General features: G+C 33.4%; 2 protein-coding genes across 3 annotated transcripts in view; one reads left to right on the forward strand and one right to left on the reverse strand.

Moving 5' to 3' along the window:
• Positions 1 to 1,972, forward strand: part of LOC106330821 — a 4,796-nt gene extending 2,824 nt beyond the window's left edge. The window contains exons 2-8 of the mRNA XM_013769231.1: positions 6 to 194; positions 299 to 514; positions 609 to 884; positions 963 to 1,110; positions 1,196 to 1,329; positions 1,407 to 1,493; positions 1,573 to 1,972. Of these exons, the coding sequence (XP_013624685.1) occupies positions 6 to 194; positions 299 to 514; positions 609 to 884; positions 963 to 1,110; positions 1,196 to 1,329; positions 1,407 to 1,493; positions 1,573 to 1,659 (1,137 nt within the window). The 3' untranslated portion in view covers positions 1,660 to 1,972. The remainder of the gene's footprint in view (positions 1 to 5; positions 195 to 298; positions 515 to 608; positions 885 to 962; positions 1,111 to 1,195; positions 1,330 to 1,406; positions 1,494 to 1,572) is intronic.
• Positions 1,973 to 5,787: 3,815 nt separating this feature from the next.
• On the reverse strand, positions 5,788 to 8,615 carry LOC106335386 (protein NRT1/ PTR FAMILY 2.10-like). 2 transcript variants are annotated; one of them, XM_013773899.1, is made up of 4 exons: positions 8,367 to 8,615; positions 7,673 to 7,890; positions 7,026 to 7,573; positions 5,788 to 6,820 (listed from the first exon to the last, which is right to left on the reverse strand). In XM_013773899.1, the coding sequence occupies exons 1-4, from the start codon at positions 8,524 to 8,526 to the stop codon at positions 5,905 to 5,907; spliced, it is 1,842 nt and encodes a 613-aa protein (XP_013629353.1). In that variant the 5' UTR covers positions 8,527 to 8,615; the 3' UTR covers positions 5,788 to 5,904. The 2 variants fall into 2 exon arrangements, with proteins under 2 accessions (XP_013629353.1, XP_013629352.1); XM_013773898.1 differs by having other exon boundaries at positions 7,020 to 7,573.
• Positions 8,616 to 17,095: the final 8,480 nt, after the last annotated feature.

A 17,095-nucleotide genomic window follows, 5' to 3' on the forward strand; every position in this document is an offset into this window, starting at 1 on the left:
TTTTTTTCAACCCAGATACGTACCAAGGAGGTAGAAATATGACGTCATGTTTGAGGACACCTCTGGAAGTAAACAGTCATAAAATTTCTGATTCCACAAAGGAGTCTCCGACCTCTACCGAAGTTGGCATATTTGGCACAGGTCTTCAGAATGAAGTTGGGGAATACAATTGCTTTTTGAATGTTATCATACAGGTAACATCCATTTTCAAAAACTGTTTTGATTTTTCAGGTATCAATGTCTACAGTATACAGCTTGAAAGATTTATACTTTTAATGTTGTTTTATTTTGATCTCAGTCTCTATGGAATCTGGGGGTGTTTCGGGCTGAGTTCTTGCGTAGTTCAATGTTAGATCACCATCACGTTGGAGATCCTTGTGTCGTCTGCTCATTGTATGAAGTTCTTACTGCTTTAAGCGCTGCTTCGAGGGAAATACGAAAAGAACCTGTAACTCCTTCAACACTCAGGATTGCGTTGAGCAACTTGTATCCAGATAGCAGTTTCTTCCAAGAGGTAATAAACTTGTTCTGGTTTCAAATATTTATCCTAATACAGAGTATTTTCGTTGCATCAAGAAGCCTAAAGTTGGGCGTCATATGGTGGACAGGCTCAGATGAACGATGCTTCAGAAGTATTGGCTGTGATTTTCGACTGCCTACATCGTTCATTTGCTCAGAGCTCAAGCGTGTCTGACACAGATTCTTCAGAGAGCAACTATACAGGTTCATGGGACTGTGCCAACCGCACATGTATTGCCCACACTCTGTTTGGAATGAATATCTTTGAGCAACTGAATTGCTACAACTGTGAGCTGGAGTCGAGGCATATGAAGTACACTTCCTTTTTCCATAACATCAACGCTAGTGCCCTACGGAACATGAAGGTGAAAAGAGATACTAATCATGCAAGTGTTCATTGGTTTCATAATTCACTGTTGGTTTGCTCACATTATGTCCAATAGGTTACCTGCCCCGAGACTGCATTTGATGAACTCCTAAATCTTGTCGAGATGAACCACCAACTAGCCTGTGATCCTGAAACTGGTGGGTGTGGGAAACCCAACCATATCCGCCATTTTCTTAACACCCCACCACATGTTTTTACTGCAGGTAATTCTTTTCCTAGGGATTCTGTTGAATGTTAGCCTTTTCAGATCACTGATATTTGTGTCCAAACATTTTTGGGGGTTGGCAGTTTTAGGGTGGCAAAACACATGCGAGAGTGTAGAAGACATAGCAGCTACTCTTGCAGCCTTGAATACCGAAATAGACATCAGCATCATGTACCGTGGTCTTGACCCTAAGAGCATATATAGCTTAGCTTCCGTGGTACGTGTTTACTATATGTTTTTCTTCTGGTTTTCTATGATCTTAACGTTGTTGTTCTGCGCTTTCTTAAACTCCAGGTTTGCTATTATGGACAGCATTATCATTGCTTTGCATATAGTCATCAACACGATCGGTGGATCATGTACGATGATAAAACTGTGAAGGTAATAAATACACTTGACTTTGAAGGCATATACAGGATTCCACGTTTATCACCCGTTTGATGTGTTAACATATCTTCAGGTGATCGGTAGCTGGAGTGATGTACTTTCTACGTGCAAGAAAGGACACTTGCAGCCACAGCTTCTTCTCTACGAGAAGCAACGTTAACCAAAAAGAAAAAATGGAAACCAAAACATAGAGCAAGTGGAGATATGGTGCTACGGTTTAGAAGATCTCCCAAGTACATACTAAAAAGGAAGTACGTACTTTTTTACAATCAGAGCGAGAGGAAAAGTGTGATATACTCATCAGTGGTTGAAAGAGGATGGAGAAGAAGATTTTGTCTTATAATTAAGCTAAAGTGTTTTCATTGCAAGAGTTGTTACGGAAACTGAAGGTAGTTTTCTTCGTCAAGTCATTGTCACATTGAGGATTCGACTCATATAAATCTATGCACTCTTCCTTTTTTGGTTTCTATAGATCGGATCTGTCTCTGACTAGTATAAAATTAGAAAAATGTCATTTAAATTAACTTTCAAATTTGGTCAAAATAAGCCGCCAACTATTCGGTAAACCAAAAAAACACTTAATTTTTGTTGACAAGTTTTTTTAATCATAAATTTTCGTTGACCGTATCATTTTAGTCCTATCGTTAGTCAACAGTTAAAGTTTTGTAGCTTGAGTGAAAAGTTGAATTTTGGCACAAATCTAAATTAACAATTTTCCAAAATATTGAATTTTAAATATTTAAAAATAATTATAATACTAGTAATAAAATTATAAATAAGAAATAATTCAAACCAAAAATATAAAAGTTTTTCATTTATATTATAACCTAATGAGTAATTAGTAATTAGTTATAAAATCATTATGAAGAACTTTTATAATTGTTTACGATCAATTTTCGTAACTATTTATATAATCTTATTTGGATTATTGTTTTATAATTTTACTGTCAAAAAATCTGTTAGTGAAATGTTAACTCAATTTTTTATTTTCAGACAAAAAGAGTTATCCAATACAAAATTATACAATTTCTCTAGAGGCAAGCGGAAAGGTCACACTTTAGGGTTACATCCAACATGTACATGGTTCGAATTGCGGCTGCCGATAGATTTGTGGTAATTATCTTGAGGGATCTTTGGGCCCAATACAGAGAAGCCCATGTCCAAGCTGCATGTGGCTACTGGTGGATTAACATGTGATCATCAGTCCTCCTAAATGCTTTCGGCGGGCTACCCGGTGGGCTGTCCAAATTTCCGGTGAACGGTCATTAGGCGTTAGTCGGTCTCTCTCATGGACATCCGGATACCAAAGTCATCAAAAAAAAAATTATGCAAATTTTATAAATGTGTGATAAGATTCTATCTGCATTTTAATGAAAAATAAGTTTCACCAAAAACTGTTAAGATCCAAGATTTTGTTACATCATTGGAATCATGACGAATCTACATACCATTAATTTTATTCTCGTGAGAATAAAAAACTATATTAATATATTACAAACAAAATTAAAAAAATTGACGATAAAATTATGAAACATAATCTAATTAGGACTATATGAATGGGTACAAAAGTGACCTAATTTCCGTAATCATTATAAAAGTGCTTCACAATTATTTAATAAATAATTGTTAAACTAATGATATGTTAACTAACTATTTTAGAATATAAATGAAAAAAATTTAAATTTATTTTGAATGAAATAATGAAAATTATATTTTTATTTATTCAATATTTATATCTATAAAATTTTATAGTTACTAAATAATTTATTCTCAAAGTTACTTCCATTTTTTTGAATTTTTTTTTGTTGAATTTTACTTTTGTCAAAAAATATTATAATAATAGAAGGGTTATATGAGATATTTTCTGTAGAAGTAGACCAACATTTCTATTGGCAAATAGGGGGGAATTCCAAGTCCATGCGAAAGTCAACCAACTTTAAAAACTATTTTAGGCTTATTTTTAGTCAACTATAACAATTGACTAACGATATGACTAAAATAATACGGTCAACGAAAGTTTATAATTAAAATGGCTTATCAATAAAAATTGAGTGTTACTTTTTTTCTGAACACAAACTGACTTTAATTCAATCTTGATCTTCTTCAATACAAGGGCAAAAGGGAATTATCCATCCTTTTTGGCAATAAGCATAAACTACAACATATAAATAAGCTAAACAAGATAGGTCTTCAGAAGAAGATGACAGCGAATTTGAGACGATGCTCGAATGCGTCGGTGAAGCCTTCACGACAATGACGGAGAGCTGGAGAATAGTCACAAGTGACGTTGGAGTCCAGACCCCATCTATGAAAACTATCAAGATAGTCTCGCTTGTATCTTATGGTCCCGTAGAGACCGCTCCGCAAGATGACAAAACGATGCAGGAACTGAAACAAACACTCGGCCACAAATCCGAGGAAGTACCTCTTGCCATAGGAAGAGGATGTGGTGATAGAGATTTCTCTTCGGAAGAAGAGGATGACCAAAATAGAACTGTGTCCGCTGAATCCAGGGGTAATTTCTTCCAAGAGAAGAGATATGACAGTATACACCGAGGTGAGATCCCGGTAAACCCAACCGGAATCTCTGAAAACCTAGCCCAAAACCCAGACGCCACAGATTGCTGGATCTCGTTTTTTTCTAAATATTTAGGTCTTGGCAGGAAGCTCCTTGGGCTGACAGGTTCCATTCCACAACTGGGCCAGGCCCAAGTCAAAGTGGACATCAATTTGTAAAGCATTGTCAACACAACCCGAGGAGAAACGTACCGTACATCGGCACCAACCAGGTGGTCGCCGGAAATTCTTCGCCGGAGCGGAATCATACCACCGTCGAGGATGAACCACGGTGTGGAAGATAGCATCACTTTATAGGCTGGAGAAATTGAAGCATCACCGAAGAGATTCGGATATGAACTTGTGGTGCTTTGAGATCTGGTACCAGTGAGATGAGGAGAAGCAAGGCACGGTGGCCCGTGTGACTCAAGTCTTTCCAGAGATGGAGAGATTGAGTTAGACAGTTGTAAACGAAGCTCCATACGCGGTTGAAAGATTTGGACCAAGTTGACAGTTTGACTTGACCGACGGTAACCAGATAGAGGTACTACGGGGTCTGAACCCGAAGTCCATAGCAGAGCGGAGGCAGCGAGAGAATCCTCTCGATTCATCGCTGGTGGAAGGACCAAACCGGTAGGGAAGACCGCCAGAAGAAGCCCAACGAAGAGTCGAAGCTCTTGTCTCCGTCGTAGCATCCGCCGAGATCTAACACCTCCGACAATCCACAGAAAACGAACCGGTAACAGACGAAGAAAAACGTGAAACAGGAAGCAAAGGGTGAAAGTGACGAGCAGAGCCGGCGAGGAGGCCCAGCGCCGGCGACGCCGGCGAGAAACCGCGTCGCCGGCGCCGGAAGACATTGGTCTTGGAGGCGTCTTGGAGTTCGTGCCTGAAAAAATATTAGGGCAAACTCTATTTCATACCCTCGTCATAGACTATATTTCAGTGTAACTTTTTATTTATGTAAAAACTGATACTTTGTTTCAACCAAATTCGAAAATTGATAATTTAAATGACATTTTTCCAGTATTAAAATAGAAGTCGGAAGTTAAGAGAAAGATTTCATATAGTCTGACTTACTGTAACACAAAGGTTTGTAAAATGACAACTCATTCCTTCTTCACCGGTTTAAAAAGACAAGAAATAATAGGTTCTGATAGGATAAGGCATATATGATACAACTCGTTTAGATTTTGTTTATATTTCGCGGGAAAAGGCGTTTTTGCGGTTTTTGTGTGAAAACACGTTTTTGTAGTTTTGGCATGAAAACACATTTTTCGGGTTTTGCGGAAAATGTGTTTGGCGGAAAAATATGTTTTTGCGATTTTCGCGGGAAAAATGCGTTTTGCCGGGAAAATATTTTTTTGCGGTTTCGCGGGAAAATGAATTTTGGCGGGAAAACACGTTTTGCGGTTTTCACGAGAAAACATGTTTTGTGGTTTCAGCGGGAAATGCATTTTGATGAGAAAACGCATTTTTCGGTTTTGGCGGGAAAACATGTTTTGTGGTTTTGGCGGAAAAACATGTTTTTGTGTTTTGGCGGAAAAATGCGTTTTTGGGGTTTAGACGTGAAAACGCGTTTTTGTTATTTTGGCATGAAAATACGTTTTTGCGATTTTTTTGCACTTTTAATGCCTAAACGAACAAAACTCTCGTCTTCATCCAAATGGCTCATCCGAACGGAGAAACGAACAGCCCTACTTCTTTTAGTGATTTGTTCTGCCATGTCTGATGAACCGGGCAACAAAATCTTGTTTTACATTCATTAATTTGTTTCTACGGAGTACAGTACAACAACAAAGATGAGACTGAATTAGATGACCGAAAATAAATAATAAAAGTTTACAGATTACACCGAGTTCTTCTCTTGCTTCTGCTTGGTCTCGTCTTCATTGGTCTCAATAGCAGAGATGACTTTATCATCACTGCCTTTGTATCTATAAAACTTAGCCATTATCAAGAAGTAAACCATGTTAACGAACATGAGTCCCGTGAGCATGAAATAGAAGTAATCCAACTTCGCCTTGTTCAGATCCTCAGCTAACCAGTTCCCCGAAGGTGAATGTTCAGTTGTCCTATGAACAGTGGAGATCAAGAAGCTAGCGAGGTAGCTAGAAACCCCCGCACCGACATAGAAGATAGAGCCAGCAAAGCTCCTCATGTTCTCAGGAAACTGCTTGTAGTAAAACTCCATCTGTCCAATGGCTGTAAATGCTTCAGCTATACCTGCAAGCACCAGCTGCGGAATCAGCCACATGGCCGACATTGATGAGATCTCTCCTGTTCGAGGCTCCATCCCTAGAGTCTGTTTTGTCAGCGCAATGCTTCTTCTACGTTCCTCTATGAACCCGGAGACCAATAAACTCAGCACCGCAAAGAAGATTCCCGCTCCGATCCTTTGCAAGAGTGTTATACCAGTGTCTAGACCGGTCACTCTTTTGAGCGATGGGACAAGGACACGGTCGTAGATTATGATGAAAACCGTCATACCGGTCATCAAGAACACTACGTAGGTGGCTGCGGGCATCTTGAAGCCACCGGTACCTAATCTCCTGTCGCTCTGTTGCGCTTGGAAGACGGGATATGTCATTTGAATGCTTATTGCAAGGTAGTAGATAGCGCAAGCAAACCAGATTGGAATCACTCTTATAATGCATTTCACTTCTTCCACTTGCTGCATCGTACATAGTTTCCATGGATCCGAAGCTGTTCCATCAGAGTTCAACTTGTCCTCAGGTGTCATTATCGCTGCTTTGTCTAGAAACCTAACAATATAACGAACAAACCAACATTTAGTTTCCAACCGGACCCATTTTAAAAATATTTTGGTAAATAAAAAATATATATTTTGGTAAACAAATTTGACAACTTGGGGTCTATACGACCCATTTTAAAAATATTTAGAAGTAAAGGCGAATGTTTCATCCGGATATAAAGCAATAGAGACAGAACTATTGAGTATACCTGAACTGGTCGGTGTATTTTAGGGTCAAGTTTGCATAGTTACGAGGAATGTGATTGTAAAGATCGACCCAAGGCTGCTTGACCGGCTTCAATCCTCGTTTCGAGATCGCTGCTGCTATAACACGAGCTATACCAGCCAAGGGACTGCCCGAGGCTTTCACTTTAACATAAAGTTTATGACCAGCGAAGAAAATGACGCAAGCCAAGAACATGAGACCCACGGGGATACTCAAACCGATGGTCCAGCTCACATTCGACTGGATATACACAACTAGCGTGAGCGAGATGATCTGCGCGAACGTGAAAGTGAAGAAGTACCAGTTGAAGAAACTGTTGATTCCTTTCTTTCCTGATTCGGACTTGGGGTTGAACTGATCGGCACCGAACGCCAAGTTACACGGCCTGATACCACCAGCACCAACCACAAGAAGCGCTAAACCCAACATCAGAAACAAAATCTGGCCCGCACCTGGCCCTTCGCATGAACTTTTTGTTCCACAAGGAGTCGGGTGCAGTCCCGGAACTGCTGCCGTGAGTAGTATCGCAAGCGATCCCTACAAGAGATAAAACACGGTTCAGCAAAAACAAAAAAAAACAAAAAAGAATAGAGTCTTGACGAAAACTAAACCGTTAAGAACAGCATTAGTAGTTACCAGAAAACAAGCGACGACAGCAACACTGAGAGTCTTGTAGCGACCAAAGTAAGTGTCGCAGAGGAAAGCAGCGAGGAAAGTGCCGAAGTTGATGGTGCCACTAAAGGCATTGATGATGGTTGCAGCTGTGTATTTCTTGAGGTTGAATACTTGAGTTAGGTAGACGAGAAGGTTTGATAATGTCCCAATGATCCCAATCTTCTCAAATGTTTCATTACCTATAAAAAAAACAAGAATCATTATTAATTTCTTTTTCACAATAAATGAATCAGTTGTCAAAGAAAAAACGGGTTTCCCATAAAGTATCAAACTTTTTAATTCACAACTTTTAAACCGAAACACACACGAATCGAAGATTGTACTTTCAGTGCTTCTTTAACTTGAAACTTTACTGTAACTCCCAGAAACTAAATAACTTTGTCTTTAAGCGTATAAAACTAAAAATTAAAAAGCATTATTAATGAAAAAAGTTGTAATATCTCTTTCTCTAGATCTGGTAGATTTGGTTGATCCTGGTTTCATTCGTTTTCAGTCAAAGAGAAGAAGAGAAAAGAAAAGTACTTTTAAAATTCACGGACGACATGTTCTAGTTTATTTTCACATCTTTATTTAGTTTCTGGACCGTGTTGAGAAAAGCAGACGCACAATAAAAAAAAAAACGGAGTGTCTGAATAGAGAAAAAAAAAAGCGTTACCAATGATAAAAGGCATGACTTTCCATCCTCTATACACGAGCTTTTTCTGATCTTCATCAAATGAATCGACCGAATCAGAACCACCGCCATCGACGGCGGAGTAGGGTTTCTGATCCTCATCCGTCTTTGTTGTCTCAACCTCAAAAGGCTTTCTTTCCATGGTTTCTTCAATCTGCGGGTAATTATATTTATTCTTTTATCTTCTCTCCGTCTATGGCTGAGGATGACTCTATTCTTCATCTCAAGCATCACTCTGTCGTCTTCTTATATAGTGGTGGATCCAGAGTATGGAATTGTCGGAATCTTGAAAAGATTAAAAAAAAAAAAAAATCATTATGGTGATTTTGGCTGGGAAAGATAGAGACATGTGTGGATGACTCATTTTTTTTTTAATTTTTGTTTTTTCCAAAAGTTTCTTTAAAAAATATCTTTTTGTTTTGACCAAAAACAATTTTTTTAACTGAATAATTTGTAAGAATACTTTGAGATAATTGTCTCGGCTGAATAAGAGTGTTTCCACATTTTTACACCAATCCCTCAACTATAGCTTGATTCGTGGAGCCGCAGGGGTGATTATTTTAATACAAAAATATATATAATTTTTTTTTTTTAAGAAAGGCTTTCTATTAAATGAATATATGGAATTCTTGGCAATGCGATATTATAATAGTTGCACAGATATATATATATATATATATATATGGGTGTTTGTTTTCGATTTGTAATATATGACATTTACGATATATCGACAGTTTTAAATTGTCTATAATCTGCAGTTGCTAATATTGTGGTTGGATTGTAAATCAATCAAAATGGTACGTTATATGACATATTCATTAATTAGTAAAATTTTAATTACATTAACCATTTTTTATTTATTTATTTATAAATTAAATTAATATTATAGATACATCAATTTTTGCCAAAATAAAATATTTATCTCAAATAAAATCATTTCTATTTTAATAAAATAGATAGATGTGTCTCTAAATTTCTTATAAGCCAAACAAATTTTCTTCTATGTTTAGTTTTGAGGAAAATATTAAATTAAAATTTAATTATTGTATTCTTATAATTTAAATATATATGTAAATAATATTAATCATCAAATTATTTAACATATATTTTAACAATAAATTTATATCTTTTAATAAAACATTTATAGTTATAATTTGTATCTGAAATGAAATAATAATATACATGGATATATAATATTTAAAGTTCGTAGGTCACTTTTTAATCTGTTTGATTTTACTGTAAAAATTGATTAGAAAATATTCCGAATAATGATAAGTTTGGCTAGAAAATAATGATAAATTTGGCTAGAGAATAATCTAACAAAATAAATAATTTATAGTTAATTTATTAATAATTATTAAGTCAGTGGAAGAAGTTGTAATTATCATGATGAAAAAGAGTTATTTTCAAAACGTACTTTAGTTTTAATAATATAGATATTTCCAAAATTATATTTATGTCAAATAAAATTCACTTCTATTTTAATAAAATAGATAGATATGTCTCTGAGTTTTTTATAAGCCAAATAAATTTTCTTCTATATTTATTTTTGAGGAAAATATTAAACTAAAATTTAATTATTGTATTCTTATAATTTAAATATATATGTGTGTAAATAATATTAATCATCAAATTATATGACATATATTTGAACAATACCTTTATATGTTTTAATAAACCATTTATAGGTTATATTTTGTATGTGAAATGATATAATAATATACATGGATATATAATATTAAAGTTTGTATGTCACTTTTAAGTAAATCTGTTAAATTTTATTGAAAAAAATTGACTAGAAAATATTCCATTTATGTAATAATGATTATTTTGGTTAGAGAATAATGGTAAGTTTGGATAGAAAATAATTTTTTAAAATAAATGATTTATAGTTAATTAATTAATAATTATTAAGTCAGTGGCATAAGTTTGAATAATTATGATGAAAAAGATTAATTTAGAAAAGATACTTCAGTTTTAATAATATATTTTCCAAAATAAAATATTTATGTCAAATAAAATTCACTTCTATTTTAAGAGAACAGATAGATATGTCTTTAAGTTTTTTTATAAGCAAAATAAAATTGTCTTCTACGTTTATTTTTAAGAAAAAAATATTAAATTAAAATATAGTCATTGTATTCTTGTAATTTAAATATATATTTATAAATAATATTAATCATCAAATTATTTAACATATATTTGAACAATAACTTTAGGGAAATTCTCTTAAATAGACATTTTTAAGTTTTTGTTTGAAAAATAGACCAAAAAAACTAAAATGACTAAAATAGCATTTTTTATTTTGAAAATTTTAATTTTATTTTATTTTTTTAAATTTGAAATCCTTTCCCCAAAACTTAACTGCTCAACTCTAAACCATAAACCTTAAACTCTAAACTCCATCTCTTAACTCTAAACCCTAAACTCTAAACTCTTAACCCTAAACCCTAAATCCTAAACCCTAAATCCCATCCTTTAACTCTAAACTCTAATGTCTAGATTAATTAACCCTAGAGGTACAGGTGTATATTTACTTCTTTTGATAAAACATTTAAGTCTATATTGGTCATTTTTTATTTTTAAAGTCTATAATTGTGACAAATTTTTTTTATAAATCTATCCTAGGGAATTTCTCATAACTTTATATGTTTTAATAAAATATTTATAGTTTATAATTTGTATGTGAAATGAAATAATAACATATATGAATATATAATACTTCTAGTTTTTATGTCACTTTTTAAATAAATATGATTAATTTTATTGTAAAAATTGGTTAGAATATAGTGCAGTTAGAGAATAAAGGTAAATTTGGCTGGAGGATAATCTAACAAAATAAATTATTCATAGTCAATTAATCAATAATGATTAAGTCAGTGGCATAAGTTGTAATTATTATGATGAAAAATTGGTTATTTTCAAAATGTACTTCAGTTTTAGTAATATAGATAATATTATTTCTTTATTATTTTCCCAAATTTATAACTTAATATTTATCCAGCAAAACAAGTTGAAGTAAAATTAGGAAATTATCCAATATGTTTTTCCTGAATATGGTAAGAGCAAACCTAGAGTTTCTGAATTTAGATTTCTCACCATGAAAATAATAATATTTTAATTTCACATCATTAGATAATTAAATTTTAGTTATTCAAAAATACTAGTTCATTCATAAGTTAGTACATCGCAATAGAATTTTAAAGAACCAGAGGAGGAATCACCCTGTTGATCCAGGTCAGGGATCGACCTGTTGATCCAGGCTAGGGATCGATTTTCCTCTAGTGCGAAATTATTAACCCCGCGTGTGTCCACCGTCAATTAACATGGGGTGAAATCGACGGTCCTCCGAAATGTTTTCGGTAGCGGTATCATTAGGTGTTAGTCAGGTTCCACAAAGTGTCTGGATATCCGGATCATCAAAAAAAAGAGTTTTAAAGTGATTCCCATAATATTTCAAGTGAGATGCTATCTCATTTTCTCTAATAGTTTTTTTTTACGTGAGATACTCTATTAAATACTCACATTAAAATTGCTCTAAACTACTTGATTGTATCTTACTTTTTGTAGCACTAATATCTTACTTAGATATAAGTTTCATTTTAGTCTAGAATCTAATGTTTTTTTCTGTCAAAAGACCTTCATTAATTTAACTAGGGGCATTGCCTCCGCGCAAGCGCGGAGTTGTGGACTGAGTTTTTGTTTCATCTCAATATTTGCTAGGATTATTGTAGTTGTGAATTTTGCGTTTTGAGTTGTTTTTCAAGTTTTTTTATTGTTATAGGGTTAGAGTTGTGATGATGAATTGTGTATGCATTGTTCTTTACTATGAAGTACTAAACTGTGTTAGTAATGTGATTGATATAGTTCGTGGTGTTGTTTGTTGTGTCACTGAGACTTATTGTTTGTTTGCCTTTTTAATTTGTTTCTTGCACTATTAAGAGTACATAAATTATATTAAAGTTGTTGAGAGTACCTTTTGTTTCTGAATATTTTTTCTCCAGTTTAGTTGTGTAAGTTTTGTGTATTAAGTAATAATTTTTATTATCCTTATTATGTTGGTTATATGTTTCTTTTTTATTTTTAAATTTGTTGCTCTTACCAGACCTTTAAAACAAATACATGAAGACTTGTAGAAATAACTATAAAATGAGTGACAGTTCTGAGTATTTGGGCCTTAATGGGTTTTAAACGAATTTATGTATTTCTCATAAGAAGACAATAACATTGACCTGTTGACATTGAGCATGTAAGCTGTTTTTATAAGACAAGAGGAGTGAGCAAGTGGAGATGTTGTTGCCGCCTTTTTGTCTGTCGAGATTTTATCTTGTATCTTCTGGTTTGGTTGTGTTTGTTTCTCTTTTACTTGATGGGTAATATGTAAACAAAAATTATTGTTAGTTGTATTTATCAGAATTTGTAATTTACTCTGTTTTTTTGTTTAGGTAATTTCACTGATCTTAGTTGTCGTCTTCGTCTTCTTCTTTGCGAATTGTTAAATAGCTGGCCGTGTAGTTTGTATTTGTTTAGCTGACTCGATGTATGTGTCGTTGAGTTTTAGTTGAGGTGATTGGTTTGATATATTTGTTTTAAAGTTTATTTCTAAGATTAGACAAAAAAGAGAGGTGATCATTAATGATTCGTATTTTTAGAATTCTAGTTTTTGGTGTTTTGATTGTTTGGGTTGTTGTGGTTTTTTTTAAGCTGTAAAATAAAGGTTTGTGTAAAATTAGTTTGATAAGTGAGGGAGATAAATAGACGACCACAAAATTTGGGTAGAAAATATTTTTGATTATTGATGTTAGTACAATATAGATAATAATAAAGGGAATTGTGTGTTGATTGGTTCTTACGGACGGATAACGACTCGGGTTGTTTCTTTGGTAAGGTCAGAGCCCTGGACAGAACGGATTTGCCCAACCACATCTGCGAGTTTAAATATCAGTTATGATATCGAAACATAATATAAACTCAGATGCAATATGATAATATACTTGAGAGTTCTAGGTTTGTGTTCGCAATCACTTGGAAATTGTCGAACAATCTAATTATGTCTGGAGATTGATCTTAGGAACATCTGTGATGACTTCATTAATAATAGTTGGTGAGATGAAACGAATGAGGAATGAATGATCAGTTATCTTGTACATGCCTATCAACCTCAAAACGATCGACTTACACAATGGAACCGGCTTTCAAAGATGGCATGTAATGATTAGCACGTTTGGCGGGAATAAACTCATGAATCACAGAATCTGCAAATAATATTATTCAACAAAGAATCAGGAAATCAATTAAAAACAATTTATATTATTTTCCTTCCCTAGGCCCAGCCCACAGAGAAAGCCGAAGAATCAAGGGTTTCCGACCTTCATAAATATATATTAGTTTCGGTCATCAATGTACAAAGTATCCTTTAGTTTAGTGGTATAAATGTTGGTGTTTATATCTCAATAATCCGGATTCGAGCTATGGACTTGATACTTTTTCACACTTTTTAAAAGTGGGATCCATTTTAAAAGTGGGATCCACAAAATGCTGACGTGGCGCGCTGAGGAAAGAACAAAAACTCAATCATTATAATATAGATTTTAAAATTGCATATATTTTTGTTTTTTAGAAAATAAAATAAAAGATACAGAGCATATACTTTAGCCAGACTGGACTGATCCTAAACCGGCAACTTATTAAATTCAGACAGAGAACAGGAGGCCATCGAACCAAGCCAATAACCAGAATCTTGAAAGGCAACCACATCACAAGATGACGAAGGAACTCCGACACAGATGTACTTACCTGTCAACCACCATATGAGCAAAGCCTATACAGCCTACCATCACATTGCAAGACTGATTTTTGTTGTTGATTTGGCTCACTACCACCGAGATGGAAAAGTCAGCATCGTTGTACGAACCCGAAACCATCGTCAAACCCTAGACAAGAAACAAATAGAGGACTCCAGCCGGTTATAAACCAAGAAGACCGAAACATTGGTGCTTAATCATTCGCCGCCACAAGGAAGAGAAGAAATTTGTTGACCAGATGACGAGTCTAGTGTTATTAGTTATGATACTAGAATCTAGTGTTATTAGTTATAATACTAGAATCTAGTGTTATTAGTTATGATACTACTGATGTAATCTGCCACCTGGATTCAATTTACATAGGAGATACTATTTAGAATTTTTGGGTTCCCGACGAACAAATGAAACCACATTTTTATTTACCAAAAAAATACTACTGATGTAATTATAAATAAGTTATTCTAAATAATATATGATGTAATTATAGGGCTTCGTTAGTATTTTTAAATCTTGGTTATTTAATGCATCTTTCATAACTAAATGGTATATATAAAAAGTATACCTTATTCTTAATTTTTAAATTTTTAAATTTTATAAGCTTTGCCTAACTAACACATTTTAATATAAATTTTATTTATCAATAGTAAAAAAATTGATACACTAATTTGGTGTATCATAATTTTTACTGGAGCTACCCATTCTAAAAGACAAATACTAACTGAGAAACAAAACAAAGAGTCAAATCCGATATTCGATAAAAAATTACAAATACTAAAATTTTAAAAGAAATATATATATATATATATATATATATATATATGTTAGCTTTATAATTTTTATTCTTTAGATTAATTATTTAGCTATTATATTATTTTAGAAAAGACACAATGTTTTACTTAACTGAGAACCAAAACAAAGAATCAAATCCGATACTTTATAAAAAATTACAAATACTAAAATTTTAAAAGAAAAAATATATATATATGTTAGCTTTATAATTTTTATTCTTTAGATTAATTATTTAGCTATTATATTATTTTAGAAAAGACACAATGTTTTACTTAACTGAGAACCAAAACAAAGAATCAAATCCGATACTTTATAAAAAATTACAAATACTAAAATTTTAAAAGAAAAAATATATATATATGTTAGCTTTATAATTTTTATTCTTTAGATTAATTATTTAGCTATTATATTATTTTAGAAAAGACACAATGTTTTATTTATATGGTAAAATATTATTATTTTATATTAGATTTCAAGTTTTTGAATATAGTCATATATTTGTTCTTATCGATTATAACATATATATAGATAAAATATTATTTTTCTGGATATTAAATATTTGGGTAGAAATAAAATGGATACAAATCATAAAACTGGGTGATAAAATAGATTACATATATCTTCAACTAGATGAATTCCCACGATATCGCTGGATAATATCATCTAAATATTACTCGCGATAAATAATTTTTGGTCTAATTCGAAATTAACTCAACAGTTGAGAATTGACATATCCTTTATATATTGCCCAAAAATCTTTATCTCAACCAATGTGGGATCAAAGAGACATTTTATGGACGTGGATGGAAAATAGTCCAATGTAAACAGTTCAAACCCATTATTTCAGATATCTCATATCAGAATGAAACAGTTCTAAAGACTATATAAGTAGAAAGATGTTTATGTGAAAAAGTATATGTTGAGACTAACCATAAACTCTAATACTATATTAGAAATATAACTTAACTTAACTCAACTTTTTTTTGATAACTGTAGTGTGATTCCAAAAGTTTTCTAGGTGCAAGGACTAATCACCATGAAGTCTGCAGGATCCGCGTTTTTTTACCACTTATAACGTTCCAGATGACTAAAAAAAATCGAACGCAAGGCAGTATTCACGACTGTGAACTCTTTACCATTAGGCCAAGACCACTTGGTTAAACTTAACTCAACTTAATTAAAAGCTATCTCAAGAACAAGATTGTCGTATCATCCATATATTGTTTGATGACTTTCAGTGGCTGAGTTAGTGCTTTGTGAGGGTGGTCATGTGATCCATGTGCATGTTTGTTTGTTATGTAATTTAGAACAATGTTTCGAACTTAGCACATGCATGTAATGTGTCTTTGTTTTGTAATTGACCCATTGAAATGATTAGCCGGCTCTGCCACTGAAGACCGTTGTCTCAACTGACGTGGAATCTAATACATTCGTCGAAGCTATTTGTGTCATTGATCTGGAAGTGATATGGTAATCTAGATTAATTCGTGTTTTCAAAAAAAAATTGCATCATGGTTAATCGATTGTTTGTACCGACTTATCGGTTTCCAACTCCAAGTGGCGCCGGGGAAAATATATATAAATTGAATATGCAATTAATAACTCATTAGGTTCGAATCACATAAGATTCCGTTCATCGAGCGGATGATGATATTATATGCATGTGGTTAAATGAAGAAAAAGGGTCCAGTTTATTTACTTCACATAAATTGCGGTCCCGATCCACATAAGTGGGGCCAAGAAACTCTTAGGAGTAGTCCCTGTTCGAAAACGCGGGTACTACGGGCGATTAGTCGGCGAGGAGGCGCTCGGCGGTGCTTGGCCGTGGCGAGTTGGCTGTCGTCGGCCAATTAATCGGCAACAACAAATTTTTTTTTCTTTTTGGGTTTTGAATGCTTAAAATCTTGTATTTTTATGACAGATCTATAGGTTGTAAGTATAAAAACATGAAAACACACCAAAATCTAATGATATGTGTGATTATAAACGTTTTACAGCCATGGAAAACTGTAAAATTGAAAACCCTAAAGACATATGGGGAAGATGAAGACGAAATGACGATAGTACCCTTCATTAGAGGCAAAAAAAAATTAAAAAGAAGAAAAACGCGTAGATCCA

This window comes from Brassica oleracea, chromosome C3, assembly GCF_000695525.1.
Source record: "Brassica oleracea var. oleracea cultivar TO1000 chromosome C3, BOL, whole genome shotgun sequence".
Lineage (NCBI taxonomy): Eukaryota > Viridiplantae > Streptophyta > Magnoliopsida > Brassicales > Brassicaceae > Brassica > Brassica oleracea.

Coding starts and splice junctions, on each gene's coding strand:
- LOC106335386 (XM_013773898.1), bottom strand. CDS start 8,526: ATGGAAAGAAAGCCTTTTGAGGTTGAGACAACAAAGACGGATGAGGAT. Junction 7,574..7,672: donor CTGTCGTCGCTTGTTTTCTG/GTAACTACTAAT, acceptor TATCTCTTGTAG/GGATCGCTTGCGATACTACT. Junction 6,821..7,019: donor AAATACACCGACCAGTTCAG/GTATACTCAATA, acceptor TTATATTGTTAG/GTTTCTAGACAAAGCAGCGA.